The sequence below is a fragment of the Corvus moneduloides genome, chromosome 24 (genome assembly GCF_009650955.1).
Source record: "Corvus moneduloides isolate bCorMon1 chromosome 24, bCorMon1.pri, whole genome shotgun sequence".
Lineage (NCBI taxonomy): Eukaryota > Metazoa > Chordata > Aves > Passeriformes > Corvidae > Corvus > Corvus moneduloides.
Window position 1 is genome coordinate 4326388 of NC_045499.1, and position 15484 is coordinate 4341871.

Genomic DNA, 15484 nt, shown 5'->3' on the forward strand with positions numbered 1-15484 from the left:
ACATGGCGGCCGCGCCGCTCCGTCCGCGCGGGCGGACCCTCTCTATGGTCCCTGTCCAGAACATTCCGGGTCGGTGGGCGGAGCCTGAAGGACGGGGGCCGGCGCGGGGCCCCTCCCGCGCGTGCGCGCCACCGCCCCCCGCGCAGGCGCAGCGGCGGCGGGCGGGGCGAGGCGCGCGGTTGGGCGGCCGCGGCCGGGCGGGGCCCCGCCCCTCGCCCCCTTTGTCCGCGGTTGGGCGCCATTTTGCGCGGCGGGCGAGTGCGGGCGCTGATTGGGCTTCGGGGCCCCGCGGCGGAGCCAATCAGCGCGGGGCGCGGACCGGGCAGCGCGGCACGGTGAGCGCGAGCGGCCAATATGGAGCCCCCGCGCGCCGGGATTGGCGGGGCCGCGGCCACTCAGGGGCTGAGGGGGGAACCGGGGCCGGGCCGGGCTCGGCCGCGCTGGGGCCGCGGGGGAACCGGGGGCGCGGGGCTGAGCAGCGCTGCGAGCAGCGAGCCGAGCGGGGTCGGGTGGTCCGGGGCTGGGCCGGGGGCGCGGGGCCGAGCGCCGCAGCGGAGCCCGGCCTCCTCCCCCGGCGAAGCCTGGAGCCCGCAGTGCCCCGCCCTCCCCGGGAGCCTCCCCGCTGGCCCGGGGGCCCAGGCTGCCCGTTCCGGTGCCGCCTCCCCAGATGTGCGGGCACGCGGTGCTCCGGCAGCAGGGCCGGCCCTTGGGGCAGCGAGGGGCTCGAGCGCACCGAGGGACCCCCGGGCCGGGGCTTCCCGCACTGAAACAACAGCCCCGGGCCATCTCTGGGCTCCACAAAGAGCCAGGAGCTAAACTTGTGCTCCACATGTGGTGCTCAGACCGCCCCCTCCGCGCCGCTCGTGTGAAATCCCGGCCTGGCGTGGGCGTGCGGCTCCGCGGTGTCCTTGGAGCGCTGGGATCCCACGGGAGTGTCACAGGCTCTGCCCTGGAAACTTCTGCCCGTTCAGGAGCTCTGCTCCGGGCTGTGACACGGTTAAAATGATGCTTTGGAGCTCTCGGACTGTTCGTGGCACTGGTTTGCTCTTGGTGTGGGTTGGTTGTTGAGGAAACGTCCTGGTGTAGCTTCCATGGCCTCATACATATATTTGTATATATTTCTTGGGGCTGGCAGAACCAGGAGTTTAATGATCCTTAACGCGTCCCTTACAACTCAGGATATTTGTTATATATATAATATATATATATATATGTATATATATATATATAGTCTATGTGAATATCTGTTGCTGAAACTCGGACAGTCCTTTACCAGAGCATTCCCCAGTGAGGAGGAGCTGCCCGTGAGCTCACTGGGGGAGGAGCTGCCGTTCTCTGCCATTGATTGATCCCTGATCTTTAATATTTAACTTGGATACTCTGTGTTTAATGAAGGGGATGAGATAATCCCTTGGAGGGTGAGGATCCAGCGCTGGTAGAACCTTGTCCAGAACTTCAGGCAGCTGGTGCAGTGTTGGGATTACAGAACTGGTAATGTTTTAATTAAAGATTTTAGTTTAAGGCAGAAATGGAAGTATCCAGTGCAAAATTGAAGTGAACCAGACAGCAGCATCTTCAGAAAGAATATTTATCTTCTTTTATTCTGGCGGTGAAAAAGTGTCAATAAATGGGCAAAGGATGGCGCTCAAACAGCAGCAGTAACCACAGCAACTGGTACAGAGAGAGTCTGTGACTTCATCCTGTCAGCATTCCCTGAAAATTTGAGGGACCCTGAGGTTTCGTTGCTTTAGACTTGGAAAATTCAAGTTCCAGGCTGTGCTTTCTTTCACCAATGTGGCAGGAACTTGTTCAGTCGTGACATAAATCAAACACCTCACTGCAGTAGGAATTCTGCCCTTGTTGGGCCAGTGAGCAGAGAAGCCATGGCAGGGAAGAGGTGTTTTATTTCAGCACAGTGGTGTTGAAGTGTGCAGGGAAAGGGCCAAGGAATGAGAGAGAGGCAGCAAGAGGATGGAGGTGCTGGCAAATCTGTTGGTGGTTCCCAAAATACATGAAGGACATATTTGAGTGTATAAATACTTCTTTAAAGAAGAAATTTGTCCCTGTGAGGGTGGGGAGGCCCTGGCACAGGGTGCTCAGAGAAGCTGTGGCTGCCCCTGGATCCCTGGCAGTGTCCAAAGCCAGGTCAGACGGGGCTTGGAGCAGCCTGGGGTAGTGGGAGGTGTCACTGGATGAGCTTTAATGTCCCTTCCAACCCAAACCATTCCAGGAGAGTAGGAGGAGAGGGAAGAAATACGAGGAGAGCATGGTGTGTAGTGGGGGAAGGCGAGAAGGCTTCACAGCTCTGCTGAATTCTTGAAGAGCTGTTTGGTTTCACACCTAAAGGTTGCATTTCCTGAGGTTTTCCAGCAGTGACACTCCCCTGTGTGGGCACCTGGCTGGAGCCCAGGATGTGCAGACTCAGAACTGGTGGAGTCCCTGAAGTGTGGGACAGAACTGAGGTGGTTCTGCTGCTCACTGGGGTTGGATGTGGCACCTCTGTTCATTGCTGAGATGGAGCAGCTCTGGGAGAGATCTGTCCTGGGGGCAGCTCCTGCTTTGCTTGGCTTTGCAACTCCCGGGGGAGAACGGGAATTCCTGAACCTTGGGACAGTGATCACCTGAGTTTTGCCTTGTCTTGCCAGGGGCTGAGGCACCATGGAGCAGTACACAGCCAACAGCAGCAGCTCCACGGAGCAGATCGTGGTGCAGGCCGGGCAGATCCAGCAGCAGGTACGGAATGTGGGAATTTGGGAACCCTTTGCACCCCTCAGAGGGGCACAGCAGCACTGAGGGGTTTCCTGATCCTTCTTGGGCACCTGTTCACCTGACTTCTGTCACTTGGGCACTGATGTCACCTGCCTGGAAGTCAGGGTAGATGTGGTTTTTTAAAATACACTTATTAGGAAATGGAATTGCAGGTGTGGAAGTGACCAAATTTCAGCGTAGCAGGGAGTTTGTAAACTGCTACTGACATGGGGAAAGCAAAATATAAAAATGTATAAGAATATATGAACACATCTCTGGAAATGGAGGAAACAGAATATTAACAGAAACAATCAATTGTCCACAAGAACAGTTCCCCCAAAATTAAAATAGGTTTTGTTCAAGCCCACAGATGTTTCCTCCAGCTTTCTCAAATGAACGTTTACTGAGATTCTTTGTTTCAGAACTACAGGTGGAGCAAAGCAAACACACAGAACAGGATTAACCAAGTAGCTTGGGGTGAATTCATCCTTCCCACAAAGAAGTTCTTGTTTCAGTGTGTGAAATATCAGGGCTGAGTTTTAAGAGCTGATTGCTTTTTACTGTTAAGCCTTCTGTATGCAGATTTAGGGATGTATTTTCAGCTGCTGCTGGATTTTTGCTGCATCTTCTGTTCTAGTTCAAGGCAAGAAGGGTTTGGTGGTTTGTCATGCAAAGGGCTGAGCCACTGGATCCTGTTTTCAGGGAGATCTGCTTTGCATTGGCCTCAGCAGGGACCAGATCCTTCCACTGGGTTTAGCTGAAGTTGACTTTTTCAGCCAGAACAAAATTGCACTTGAGATTAAAACATTTTATATTAAGGATTACCCGAAATACCTGTTTGCAGCACATAACCAAAGATGTATTTGGTTTATTGACAATTTCTAGGTAAAAAGGAGACAAAACCATCCCTCAGCTTTGGTTTTCAGTACAGGCTCTTAAAGCCTGTGTGTGACATGAAACATTTTTCTAAAATAAGTTGTTTTACCAGGCTGTTGCAGCACTTGGGAGGGAGCTGTCCTTCATCTCCCCATGCTAACACAGTTACAGGGAGTATTTTGGGCCTCTTAGCAAAGAGGCTAAAGATAGAAAAGGCTTTTAGCTCTAACTGCTCCTGCAGCCTCTCCAGACTGTCCCTCAGGGTCACTGGTGGGCAGGCAGCGACACAGGAGTGGCAGAGATGAGCTCAGACTGTGCTGCAGGAAGGGCTTTGTCATGACAAACCAGAGGGACCAAAATTTGGAACCCTTCACAGTGACAAACCTGGGCAGTGAGCAGACTAAAACCCTGAAACTGAGCTTTAAATCCTGCAAAATGATCCCTCCTGTTCCCTGCGAGTTGGGATATTGAAGCCTTCCAGTGCCACATGCAGCTCCGGGGAACTCCATCCTTAGGGTTGCTACAATTCCCATTCCTCGTGTTCTGGAGCAGTGTGGATGAACCCCAACCCCCCCTGTCCCAGCAGTGTGTTGTGTGGTGTCAGAGCTGTGCATTTCCATGTTTCAAGCTCTCCCTGTTCCTGTTCCCCGCAGCAGGGAGGTGTCACAGCTGTCCAGCTGCAGACTGAGGCCCAGGTGGCATCGGCCTCAGGCCAGCAAGTCCAGACCCTCCAGGTAGTGGTGACCTCTCTGATTGTGTTTCTGAGCACTGCATGACCCTCCCCAGCACCACATATCTAATGCTGTGTTTTTCCCAGGGTTTCCAAGAGGAGCAGGGGGATGTGGAGCAGGAATCTGTGCTGGGTGCTGGCTGTAGGGTTTGCCATGGGATTGGAGCTGTTCCTGAGGTCCCAGGTGCATGCCAGGAATTCTGGAAAGGAATTGTGGTTCAATGCGACTTCAAAGTTAAAAACACCAAAATGAGGAAGTAACAGTCAGGGTAAACCCCAAAGATTTCCTGTAATTCCAAGGAAATGAAGTTTCTGAGCTCCTTCTTGAGGAGGGCTCTGCCTTCACTGCATGAGACAGACAGAGGTGCTGGGGGAGCCTGAGCTTGAGCAGTGGAACCTTCTCACCTGTGACTAAAAGGGCACCTGGGGACAATATTGGCCTCTGTGGCACTGAGACATCCAATTTCTTATTTACCTGTGAACAACACAGGGAAACCCAGGAGCCATGTGAATCCAGACAGCGAATACATCCCAGTTTGGAAGGAATCACTTGTTTCAGTGTGAGGTATTTCCTGTCTTGCAGCCTCCACTTAACTCAGCCAGGCTTTCCAGGAGCCCTTTTTAGAGCAATTGACAGACCCTGGGCAACTGTAGCAGTTTTGCACTCAGTGTTTTGGTTTTGTTTGGTTTGTAATTCCTCAGAGCAGGATGGTTCCAAGGGGCTGGAGTGGCCCTGCCAGGTGCAAAGTTAACACAGCATTTTTTATGTTCAGAGTTCAAATCTCAAACGCTGCCTGACTTGGATTGCTGGGCTCACTGGGGCCTCTGGTTGTTGTTATGTTGTCCCCACCCTTTTTTTTTTTTTTTTTCTATTTTGGCTTGCTCTAATTCATTAACAAAAATCCTGGAATGTCTTGTTTTCCTTTCTGCTTCTTGGATATTGTGCTGCTGCCTGTGCTTCTCTGTGCTGACCTGAGCATGCTCCTCCCTGTGTGATCCAGCCCAGGGGCTGAGGGCTTTGGATGGGAGATGGACAGGCTGAGGGACAGAGTGGTGACCCAGAAAGTCAAATTCCACGTGTTAACCACAGTTGGTTGCTCCCTGCAGGATTTGGTTCCTCACCCCATGGGGTGTGAAACCCAGGAACGCAGTGACTTTACCACGTTGTGTTGTACTTGTCCCTAAACAAATCGGATTTTGTGCTTCCCTGGTTCATGAGATCATTTTGCATTTAGGCCGTGGAGGCAGAGCATTTTACAAGATGCATTTGGGCAATTTGGGGACTTGGCAGGTGAGGGAGTTCAAACAGAGAGGTTTTCCCTTCGTTTTTCTTTTCATGGGCCTTTTTCCCAGTGACCAGAGAGATGAAGAACTCTTGGGTCCAAGAGTCTGGAGACTCTCCAACCAAAGTTACCACAGAATCCCAGACTGGTTTGGGTGGGAAGGGGCCTTAAACCTCATGCAGTTCCAACCCCAACACCTTTCACTATCTCAGGTTGCTCCAAGCCCTGTGCAGTTTGGCCTTGAACACTTCCAGGGATGGGACAGCCACAGCTTCTCTGGGAAACCTGTGCCAGGGCCTCACCACCCTCACACATATATTTTAGATTTTAGATTTTAGATTTTAGATTTTAATTTTATATTTAGATGTTATAAATCCACTCTATGCCTTTTTGGGCCCAGAAGTGGCTGCTGCTCATCCACTTTAACTTTTCCTCCCTGAACTCCATTTTGTGTTGCTCCAGTTACAGTTTCCCTCAATAATCATGGAGAGTTTCTCTCAGCACATCTCATGCTCCGTGTCAGATAGAAAATGGAAACGCTGTAGGCATGAAATTGGGGAGAGCTGAAGCCACCTCAGAACCTCCCTGTCAGAACAGAGCTCTCTCAGTAGGAACCCCAATTAAAAATCAGTAATTGTGAGGTGAATAATGAAGTTTTTTATTCCACTTTGCTCGTGGGCTGTGCATGAAGGTAGTTCTTGTGGCTGAAAAATGCGGTTTTCATGCTTTGTAACAGCAAGACTGCAAGAAAAGCAGATCATTTACTAAATCCATAGCACGTCCTGGAACCCAGAGCTGGTTTGAAGCAGCTCAGTGCCTGTTTCTCAGTTCCTCTGCCCCCACAGGAGCACAGGTGAGCACTGGGGCTGCTCTGGCGGGGTTTTCATTGTTGCCTTGTTGTTCCCTCGTTCGCAGGTGCAGGGGCAGCCGCTGATGGTGCAGGTGAGCGGGGGACAGCTCATCACCTCCACGGGCCAGCCCATCATGGTGCAGGCCGTGCCTGGGGGCCAGGGCCAGACCATCATGCAGGTCCCGGTGTCCGGCACGCAGGGGCTGCAGCAGGTGAGACACCCCGGGGGCACTGCACAGCCTGGGGACACTCTGGGATGCTCCCACTGCCACACAGCCTCTGCTCAGCACCCTAAAACCAGGCAGAGGTGGTGCTTTGTGGCTCTGGCCCGGTGGGAATGAGTGAAAGTCCTTTATGAACTCAGTTTTTATGTTCTATGGCCTGGTGCAAACTTTTTGGATTAAAAACGCTAAAACACAGCTGGGTTGGTTTGGGGGTTTTCATCATGGAATGGTTTGGGTTGGATGAGATCGAAAAGCTCATCCAGTTGGCACCCCCCTGCCACAGGCAGGATACCTTCCCCTAGACCAGGGTTTTTGTTGGTTGGGATATTTTATCTGGCCCTTGCGGTGTAGTAGGGGATCTGGTGCCTGTTCAACTTATGGCTCAGAAAGAGGATTTAAAAACAAATTATTTAAGGAAGTTTCTTGAAAATAATTTGTGCTTGAGCCTGTCTAATATGTGATGGCTGAAGGGGAATTTAAACGTTCCTGTTGCACAGAAGGCAATAGTGAAGGAGGTACAGAAGATGGATTTTTTGGGAAGTAATTATCTGTTTAAAAGACAGTTGGTAAATTTAAGGAGGTGGTCAAAGTGTTCCTCAAAAGCAAAGGGAAGAACTGTAACCATGGCATAATGAAAGTGTCCTGGTGATTTAGGATGGGATTTAGGAACCCAGCACAGCCCAGGAAGGCAAATGATGTCTTGGTGTTTTGAGAGGTTTATTTAAAATTTCCGTTGTTGAAAACCACTGTATTTTTATGAGGTTCTTCTGAGTCTGGTTGTTGGAGGAAAACCCATAACTGTGTTTTTAAACACAAACTCCAAACCATATTCCAGCTCTTCTTTTTTTAATCTAAGAACATTCCACAGTGGTGGAAAGACTCTGCAAAGCTGAGGACAACTTTATATATCCCAGCACTACTTCTGAGTGCTGGATAATTAACACCCCACAGATGTCTTAAATCTTAGTCCTCCTCTTCTTCCACCTGACTGTTGGTTCCCAGTGCTATGTGAATAATTGATTTCTCCTGAGTGATTTATTGTGTAAGCAGTGCAGAGCTGCTGGAGCACAGTGACACAGCACGTTGGTCCCTCTGCCCTGCGTGGCTGGGCTGCTGTGTCACAGGGAGCAATCCATTAAAACTCCTCATTTTCAACTGGAAAAAGAGAAGACTCGCTGCTTTCTTTTTCTGTGCAACAGTAAATCACCCTCAGAGATGACTTGGTCATGCTGAGGCCGAGGAGGGAGAAATCAGAGGCATAGTTAATGTTCCTTTCTGACTCTTTCTTCCACAGATTCAGTTGGTCCAGCCAGGTCAGATTCAGATTCAAGGTGGGCAGGCTGTGCAGGTACAGGGGCAGCAGGGCCAGACCCAGCAGATCATTATACAGCAGCCCCAGACTGCAGTTACTGCTGGCCAGACACAGGTAACTGCACCAGCATGAAAGGCTTTTCTGCAGAGGAACAGGAAGAGAAACTTGACAAATGACTTAAGATGTGGTTAAGTAAAAAAAAAAAAAGGCCAAAAAAAAAAAAAAGGAATTATTAATATTGAGGAGAACTTGAGAATGAGTGTCATGTTTTTGTAGTGTTTCATACATGACTCTGGGGCAGAATAATTAGATTGCATGTTTTTCTCCATCGTGTTTCTGTATTTTATTGGTTCGTGGTTGTTTTTGTCTCTTTGTTGAATTTTGAAAACATGAAGCATTGCTAATTCCATACTTGGGCCATCGTGTGCAGTAGTCCAGTCACACCTGGGGTTTCTGCTGATGCTTTTGGTTAGGGCCAAAATTAAATTTCTGAGCAGAATAGTTCCTCCTTTCACATCTTCATAGTGAGACAGGAAACCTAGAATTTGTTTTTTTCGTTATTAAACTGTTAGAAAAAGCATCTTACATGTGCTTCAGGTGTTTGATCTCCAGTTATTTGGTCTGTGCTCCAGCCTATTTCTTACTGCTGCTAATGAGGCAACAGAAATAGACACCTGGAACACCTCAAGCACCATGTGTTCATTCAGGAATTGTAAACACTGGAAAAAAGAAGCAATTTGTAACGTTCTTGTGCTCTTTGTTTTGTTCAGACCCAGCAGCAGATAGCAGTGCAAGGCCAGCAGGTTGCCCAGGCTGCTGAGGGCCAGACCATCGTGTACCAGCCCGTGAATGCTGATGGCACCATCCTGCAGCAAGGTAGGAGGGCTGGGAGGAGCCAGGATACCTCTTTGAGAAGGCTTTTGATTTATTTAGGTGTTTGTGTTCTGCAGCAATTCACTCTGGGGTTCTTCCCCCAGAAACAGAAAATCTCCTTGTCTCTGGCAAGGGCTGGTAGAATAGAAACCCTTATTTTTGCTTTTCCACCTCAGGAGTGCATGGTTACTCACAGTGAGGTTACAAATGCAAAAACCAGGAGTTCTGATGGAATTTAATCCCTCACTTGAACGCTTTTCCTCCCTCTGTGCATGTTCTGGAAGGATGAATGAGTAAAACACAGAAGTGGGACTAATGCTGTTCCCTTCTTTTTGTGTGCGTGTTTTCGTTTCGTTTGGTTTTTTTTTTTTGTTCTTTTCTTTTTTTTCTTTTTTTTTTTTCCTTTTGTGTTCTCCTTCCTTAAAGTTACAGTCCCTGTTACAGGCATGATCACCATTCCAGCAGCCAGCCTGGCTGGAGCCCAGATTGTCCAAACTGGAGCCAACACCAACACCACCAGCAGTGGCCAGGGGACGGTCACGGTGACACTGCCGGTGGCTGGGAACGTGGTCAATTCAGGGGGAATGGTCATGGTAGGTGTGAAATTCCCACTGCTGCCTTTGGAGGCTGAGCTTTAGGGTGTCTGTACTCAAATCTAGCAGGGTTTTCACAAGGGTAGGGATAGGACAGTGGGGAGTGGCTTTAAGTTGATGGAGGGCAGGGTTAGGTGGGATATTGGGAAGGAATTTCTCCTTGGAGGATGGGGAGGGGCTGGCACAGGGTGCCCAGAGAAGCTGTGGCTGCCCCTGGATCCCTGGAAGTGTCCAAGGCCAGGTTGGAGCACCTGGGATGGTGGAAAGTGTCCCTTCCCATGGCAGAAGGTTGGAACTGGGTGATCCTTAAGATCCTTCCAACCCAAACCATCCTGTGATTCCCTGATTCTCTGATAAACTCTTATCTGAGATTCAGGTCACCTTCATATGCTCAGTCTTTTCTGTAAGTTCCATTAGTTTAAAGTTTAAAAATTACAAATTTTCAGCTTCAAAGACCTGGATCCTGCTGTGATCTGTGTGTTCTGTACTTCCTCTCTCCCACAGCAGCTCAGAAATCTAAAAACTGAAATTCAAACTGAGCTGTGAACTGATGAGCAAAGGTTTAAATAGATTGAGTCACTACTGGTTTTCTTGAGGATCTCTTAGGATTTGTTTCCATCACTTAGAGAGGTTTTTCTTGCCAATTCCTATTTCTTTGTAGTGTGAGGACTGGAATGTTGTTGGTCCCCACTAGATGTCAGCAGCTCTGTGATGTTGGCTTAGAAATGCTCTGAAATGAAAGAATTGAAGTAAGAGATAACCCAAAAGAAAGGGAAGCACCAGCCATGTCCTGTTTGTTTAATTGTCCAAGAAGCAGCAACACAGTCATGGAATTGTATTGAAATTTTACCTTTATCAGAAAAACCCAGCAGGACTGACAAGGAATTGATTTGTTTAAATTGGCTCCGCAGTTTGAGAACAGCTTTATTGCTCCTCTTCATTTAAGTGGCTGCATTACCTGAGCAAAACCCACTTTCCATTTTAATATTTAGGTTTTTAATGGCATTTTTGTGTTCAGTTTGTGTGCTGAGCTGCAAGGACTAAACCCACCTTCTCTGAACTAAACCCTCCTTCTTCATACAGATGGTGCCTGGAGCTGGCTCAGTCCCAGCCATCCAGAGGATCCCTTTGCCTGGAGCAGAGATGCTGGAAGAGGAGCCCCTCTATGTCAATGCCAAGCAGTACCACCGCATCCTGAAGAGGAGGCAGGCACGGGCAAAGCTGGAAGCAGAGGGAAAAATCCCCAAAGAGCGAAGGGTGAGAATAAAACTCGGGTCTAACACAGGGTTGCTCTGTGAGAAAGGCACAGAATCCCACCTGGGCTGGAAAATGAGGATTAGAATCAGGGTGTTCCTCAGTTTTATGATGCTTTTGTTGTTCATGAGCTACATCAGAGTAAATGTTTAAAGTCCCTTGGGGACAGTTCTTCTTCCTTTGGGTGTTTTTGGGAGTGTCTGGAGCTGTGTGTGAGCCTGCATTGACTGTCAGCACGACAGATGTCTGTGGGGCAGGGGGATGGATGGGACTGGGAATTGCCCCTGGGAAGCAGTGACTGGAAGGAGTGGGGCAGGGGGATGGATGGGACTGGGAATTGCCCCTGGGAAGCAGTGACTGGAAGGAGTGGCTGCTCCCTCACCTGCTCCTTCCCTCGCTGCAGAAATACCTGCACGAGTCCCGGCACCGGCACGCCATGGCCAGGAAACGGGGAGAGGGGGGCCGCTTCTTCTCCCCCAAGGAAAAGGACAGCCCTCACATGCAGGTGAGTGGGGTTTGGGGCAAATTTCAGCCCTTCAGGACACACATCAGAGGTGTCTGTGCTGCTTTGGTTGGGTTTTTGGGCTTGGCTGCTGACCCTTGGTCCTCCCTGCCTTTAAATTTATTCCAAGTGTTGGAAAAAAAACCCCTCCTGTTGCTGCTTGTGGAGAGCAAGGGATGTGTGCCCTGAGGAATTAAATGACAATAATGTGGAGAGAAGTGTGTTCACTTTGTGGTTCGTAGGATAAATGCACACAAACATTCTTTGTTTGTAAAACAACCTTTCTGGTTGGGTTGTGGTTTGTTCTTTCAGGACATGAATGAAAGGTAGAGACACCTTATCTTTACATCTGATGGGAATTAAAAGATGGGAATATCTGATTCTTAGCTGCATATTGATTTGCATAAAAAGTGCAAGGCATTTTTCAAAGGAAGGGACACAATGGAGTAGAATGAACGGGTTCTGTTGTTGCTCAGTGCTTTAGAGCAGTTCTGTGCCTTCAGGGAGTATTTCTTACTTTGAGCTAAAGTCATTCCTAAGTGTCAGACCAGTCCTAGGTCTTCCTAAATACCAGAAACAACACATTCCTGGGAAGTATTAGGATTTTTGTGTCTCAGTCTCTTACACTGGCCTGTAAAACCCAGGGAAAATAGGACATTTTTGGAGATCAAGGGAAGGGCAGGAGTGTCTCCTCACTCCATTGTTGTGTGTGGTTCTCTCTGCTTCATGGAAAAATGTGGGATTTCCAACATTTTGTGTCTGCAGGATCCAACTCAAACCAACGAAGAAGCGATGACACAGATGATCAGGGTCTCCTAACCCCTGCTTCCAGGGAAAAACTCCTGAAGGGAATTCCCGTCCCTCCTGCCAGCCTGTCCTGCCTGCCCAGAGTGTCCAGTGAATCCTGGAGTGGGACAATCTCCATGTCACAGCCTGTCCTTTTCCACAGAGCAAGCACCATGTGTTGAGGAGGTGCTTGAGGTTTCAATTCTACAAACAGAACCTTTCAGACTCCTTGGTGCCCTCTCGTGATCCAGCACAGGGAATTCGGAGTCTGAACACTCATCCCTTTGGTTTTCCTTCATTTTCTCGCCTCAATCCCTGTGGCTGGTGCAGCACAGCCCTGTCCAGGGACAGATTCCAGCTGCTCCAACCAGCACTGAGTGGCTGCACCACAGGCCTGTGTTTGGCCAGCAGAGATTTGTTATTCCATCCACTCCTCACCCCTTTTGGACTTCATTTTCCTTGAGCTGGGCCCTGCTGTTGCACTTCCAGCCCTGGCAGAAACTCAAGGGGATTCTTTTCAATTCCACCTTGTAAATGTGTAAAGAAGCTCTTCTCTGGGAAAGGTTCAGCCATCCAATCAATGCTAGAAATAGTCAAGATTATTGCAGGACTTGATGTTTTGTGTCTCTGTTGCCAGTGGGGTGGGACAGGGTGATGTGGGGGGGATTGGATCAGTAAATCAGTTTCTGGGTGGTTTTGTATGTTCATTGCCAGTACTTGTTGCTTTGGAAGAAAGATGGATGTGAGTATAAAAAGGATTGAAACTTTTAAGTGAGTCTCTTCCAAAGGATTTTTTTTTTTGGTTTTGTTTTTAAATCTTCTTTCTCACCTGCCAGTGAAGTCCATGGTTCCTCCAGGAGACGTGGAATCCTCAGTCCCAGAGTGGGACTTGACCATTGTTGGGATGATGTTTTTGATGCCTAAATCAGTCCTACAGTTCAGAGTGATGGATGACTCAGGACAGCAGCAGCTGGGGCAGCTCAGCCTGAGGTACCTGAAGGACTCTTTAACAAATGAAGGCAGATACCAATGAACCTTTCATGCTTTTTATAAATTATCCTCTTAAAAACAAAACAAAAGTGGCACTTAGTGAACGAGTAGTACTTACATTATAAAAAAAAAGGATTTTTCCATGACCTAGAGCTGGCTTTGGGCTGAGCATGTCCACAGAACAGATCTTTAATTTAGATTCTAAGCCTGCCCTATTCTTATGATTTGAATTTTGCTGATGGGAGGAGTAGTTAAAAGCATTTAACAGGTGATTTCTCACCATTCCATTCCTGTTCCCTTCTCCCACCTTAATGAGTTACCCAGCTGCTCTCTGGTTCATCTGCCTGTTGGGAGTCCCAGATTTTCCAATTTTTGTGTTCTGTAGTTCAAACTGGATCACAGCAGTGAAGTTTGGAGTTGGGAATGTTGCCAGGTGAATGTGAACCTGGCCAGGTGAAGCTGCAGAGGGAGGAGTTTTTGAGGAAAGCAGCCAGGGATGGGTGAGACTGGGTTAAATTCAATGAATGCTGATTTCAAGTGCAGCCTGAAAATTACATTTCCTCCCTCCCATGTTTTCCCATTTACTGGAAGCTCCTGACTAAAGACAAAGTGAAGGACAAATCAGCAAGTTGTGGAAGACTGGGAGGATACAAAAGAACAGAGCCTGGAAAATTCTGTTTCCTTTGGATGCAAGAAAAATACTAAACCTGAGAGTGTGAGAAGGAGAAGAGAGAGGAGAAATGTTGGATCCTTGTGAGCAGGCAATCCTGGAGGAAGAGGGAGCTTGTCCCAGGTGTAAGGATGACCTGTGGAGGCAGTGAAAGGACAAGGAGGAACTGCAGAGGGGGTTTGGAATTGGCAGCTGGAGCTGGGAAGGAAACTCGGCCATGGGGACACCTGCAGCTGCAGGAGGAGCTGGCCCGCTTCCTGGCAGGCAAAGAAATCTTCCTTCTTTCAATTTTTGTCCTGAGTTAAACCAGTAATCTGACACTCTGCTCACAACTCTTAATTAGGGTTTATTTCTAATGATTTCAAGGGTATTTTTAACATCGATGGCATCATCAGGGCCTCTGGTTGCTTCTGCCTTAAATCCTTGCCCACTTCCAGGCCGGTGCTGATTTTCCTCAGTTGGCACCTGAGACCCTCACGCAGCATTTCCTGGGATCTCCCCCATTTTGGGAACGTGCAGCTCTCCTTAAGGAATTTTAGTTGGATTTGCAGCATTACTGTAAATATTTTTTTGGAGCACCTGTACATTTTGTTGGTGGAATATTTGTGTGCTGGAGTAAGAGCCTCTCCATGCTGTTTTTTTGCTCTTTAGTTGATGGTAAATCTCTGTCCTGAGGGACCCCCTCTGAGAGCTGGAAGTTTGGGAAGCAAGATTATTGCTCTGACATAGATTTTGTTTTGTTTTTTCTTTAATGAGTAATTACTTTTCTTAAAGAACTTGTAAACTTTTTCTAGCCAGCTAGAACTTGTTTCCCAATATCCCTTCATATTCAGGTTCTCTGATCCGCTGTTGTAGGTTGTATGTGAAGAAATACAGATTTGTGTTCTACAAAGTCTTATTGTTAATACTTTAAATAGTGATGTGAAAGCCCGAGTGCTCCTGTCATGTTTTTATTTGTTTTGTGCTCTGTGTATCACTGCTGAAAGTTGTGTTTAATTTGGTGAGGTTGGAGCCAGCAGTTAACACCACGGTACCAAAAATGTCTGCTTGCTTTTTCAGGGAAATCTGTTAAATTGGAGACATGCCCAGTCCAAACCTCCCTATAGTAATTAAATGAGATTTCTTTGTAGATTGGCTACACTTGAGCAAAACCTCCACTTTGGGAGTGAGTAAAAGAGTGGGTGAGGATGAAAGAAGAGGCTTGGGGAGAAAAGTGTTTGATTGACCCAGAGCAGTGAAGCATCAAACCCATCAAAACCCAGATTTATAGGAGTGTAAAGAACAGGATTTGGGAAAAAATGATCCTCAAGTGATGCTAAGTGGCTTGAAGGCCCTACATGTTAAAAAGAGGGGAAAAATAAACTTTTGTGAATGGGCGTGGGAGGGTCCTGAGCTTAACATAATGTCAGGCAAAGTTTGTACATAGTTCAAAGTTTTTAATTTTTTTTTATATGATGCATTTTTTCAAGTGTATTTTGGTCTTTAATAGATGCAATTGTAAGTACTGTGTACACTCTCCAGCTAATAAAATTTATAAACTGAGCAGCTTTTACTCTGTGTTGGGATCTTGTGATGGGGTGTGGGGAGGGCAAAGGGGGGCTTTGGGGTGGCTGGATAGCCCTGCCCCAGGGATGGCCGGACAGCCCCAGCCCTGCCCCAGGGATGGCCGGACAGCCCCTGCTCCCTGTCCCAGGGATGGCCGGACAGCCCCAGCCCTGACCCAGGGATGGCCGGACAGCCCCAGCCCTGACCCAGGGATGGCCGGACAGCCCCTGCTCCCTGCCCCAGGGTTG

The 15484-nt window shown here is 48.5% G+C and overlaps 1 protein-coding gene across 9 annotated transcripts; it reads left to right on the top strand.

Moving 5' to 3' along the window:
- The first annotated feature begins 194 nt into the window (after positions 1-194).
- On the top strand, positions 195-15233 carry NFYA (nuclear transcription factor Y subunit alpha). Of its 9 annotated transcripts, none has more exons than XM_032133057.1 (10): positions 195-335; positions 2646-2733; positions 4281-4361; positions 6553-6699; positions 8006-8137; positions 8794-8899; positions 9323-9489; positions 10573-10746; positions 11147-11248; positions 12011-15233. In XM_032133057.1, exons 2-10 carry the CDS (start codon positions 2659-2661, stop codon positions 12062-12064), a joined length of 1038 nt encoding a protein of 345 aa, XP_031988948.1. In that variant the 5' UTR covers positions 195-335; positions 2646-2658; the 3' UTR covers positions 12065-15233. The 9 variants fall into 9 exon arrangements, with proteins under 9 accessions (XP_031988948.1, XP_031988943.1, XP_031988949.1 ...); XM_032133052.1 differs by having other exon boundaries at positions 196-335; positions 4278-4361; XM_032133058.1 differs by having other exon boundaries at positions 196-335; positions 4278-4361; positions 9341-9489.
- Positions 15234-15484: the final 251 nt, after the last annotated feature.

What these genes read in the sequence shown, in the direction of transcription:
- NFYA (XM_032133052.1), top strand. Translation starts at nt 2,659, where the DNA reads ATGGAGCAGTACACAGCCAACAGCAGCAGCTCCACGGAGCAGATCGTG. An exon ending in CCGGGCAGATCCAGCAGCAG is followed by an intron (nt 2,734 to 4,277) that starts GTACGGAATGTG and finishes TGTTCCCCGCAG; the next exon opens with CAGGGAGGTGTCACAGCTGT. An exon ending in AAGTCCAGACCCTCCAGGTA is followed by an intron (nt 4,362 to 6,552) that starts GTGGTGACCTCT and finishes CCTCGTTCGCAG; the next exon opens with GTGCAGGGGCAGCCGCTGAT.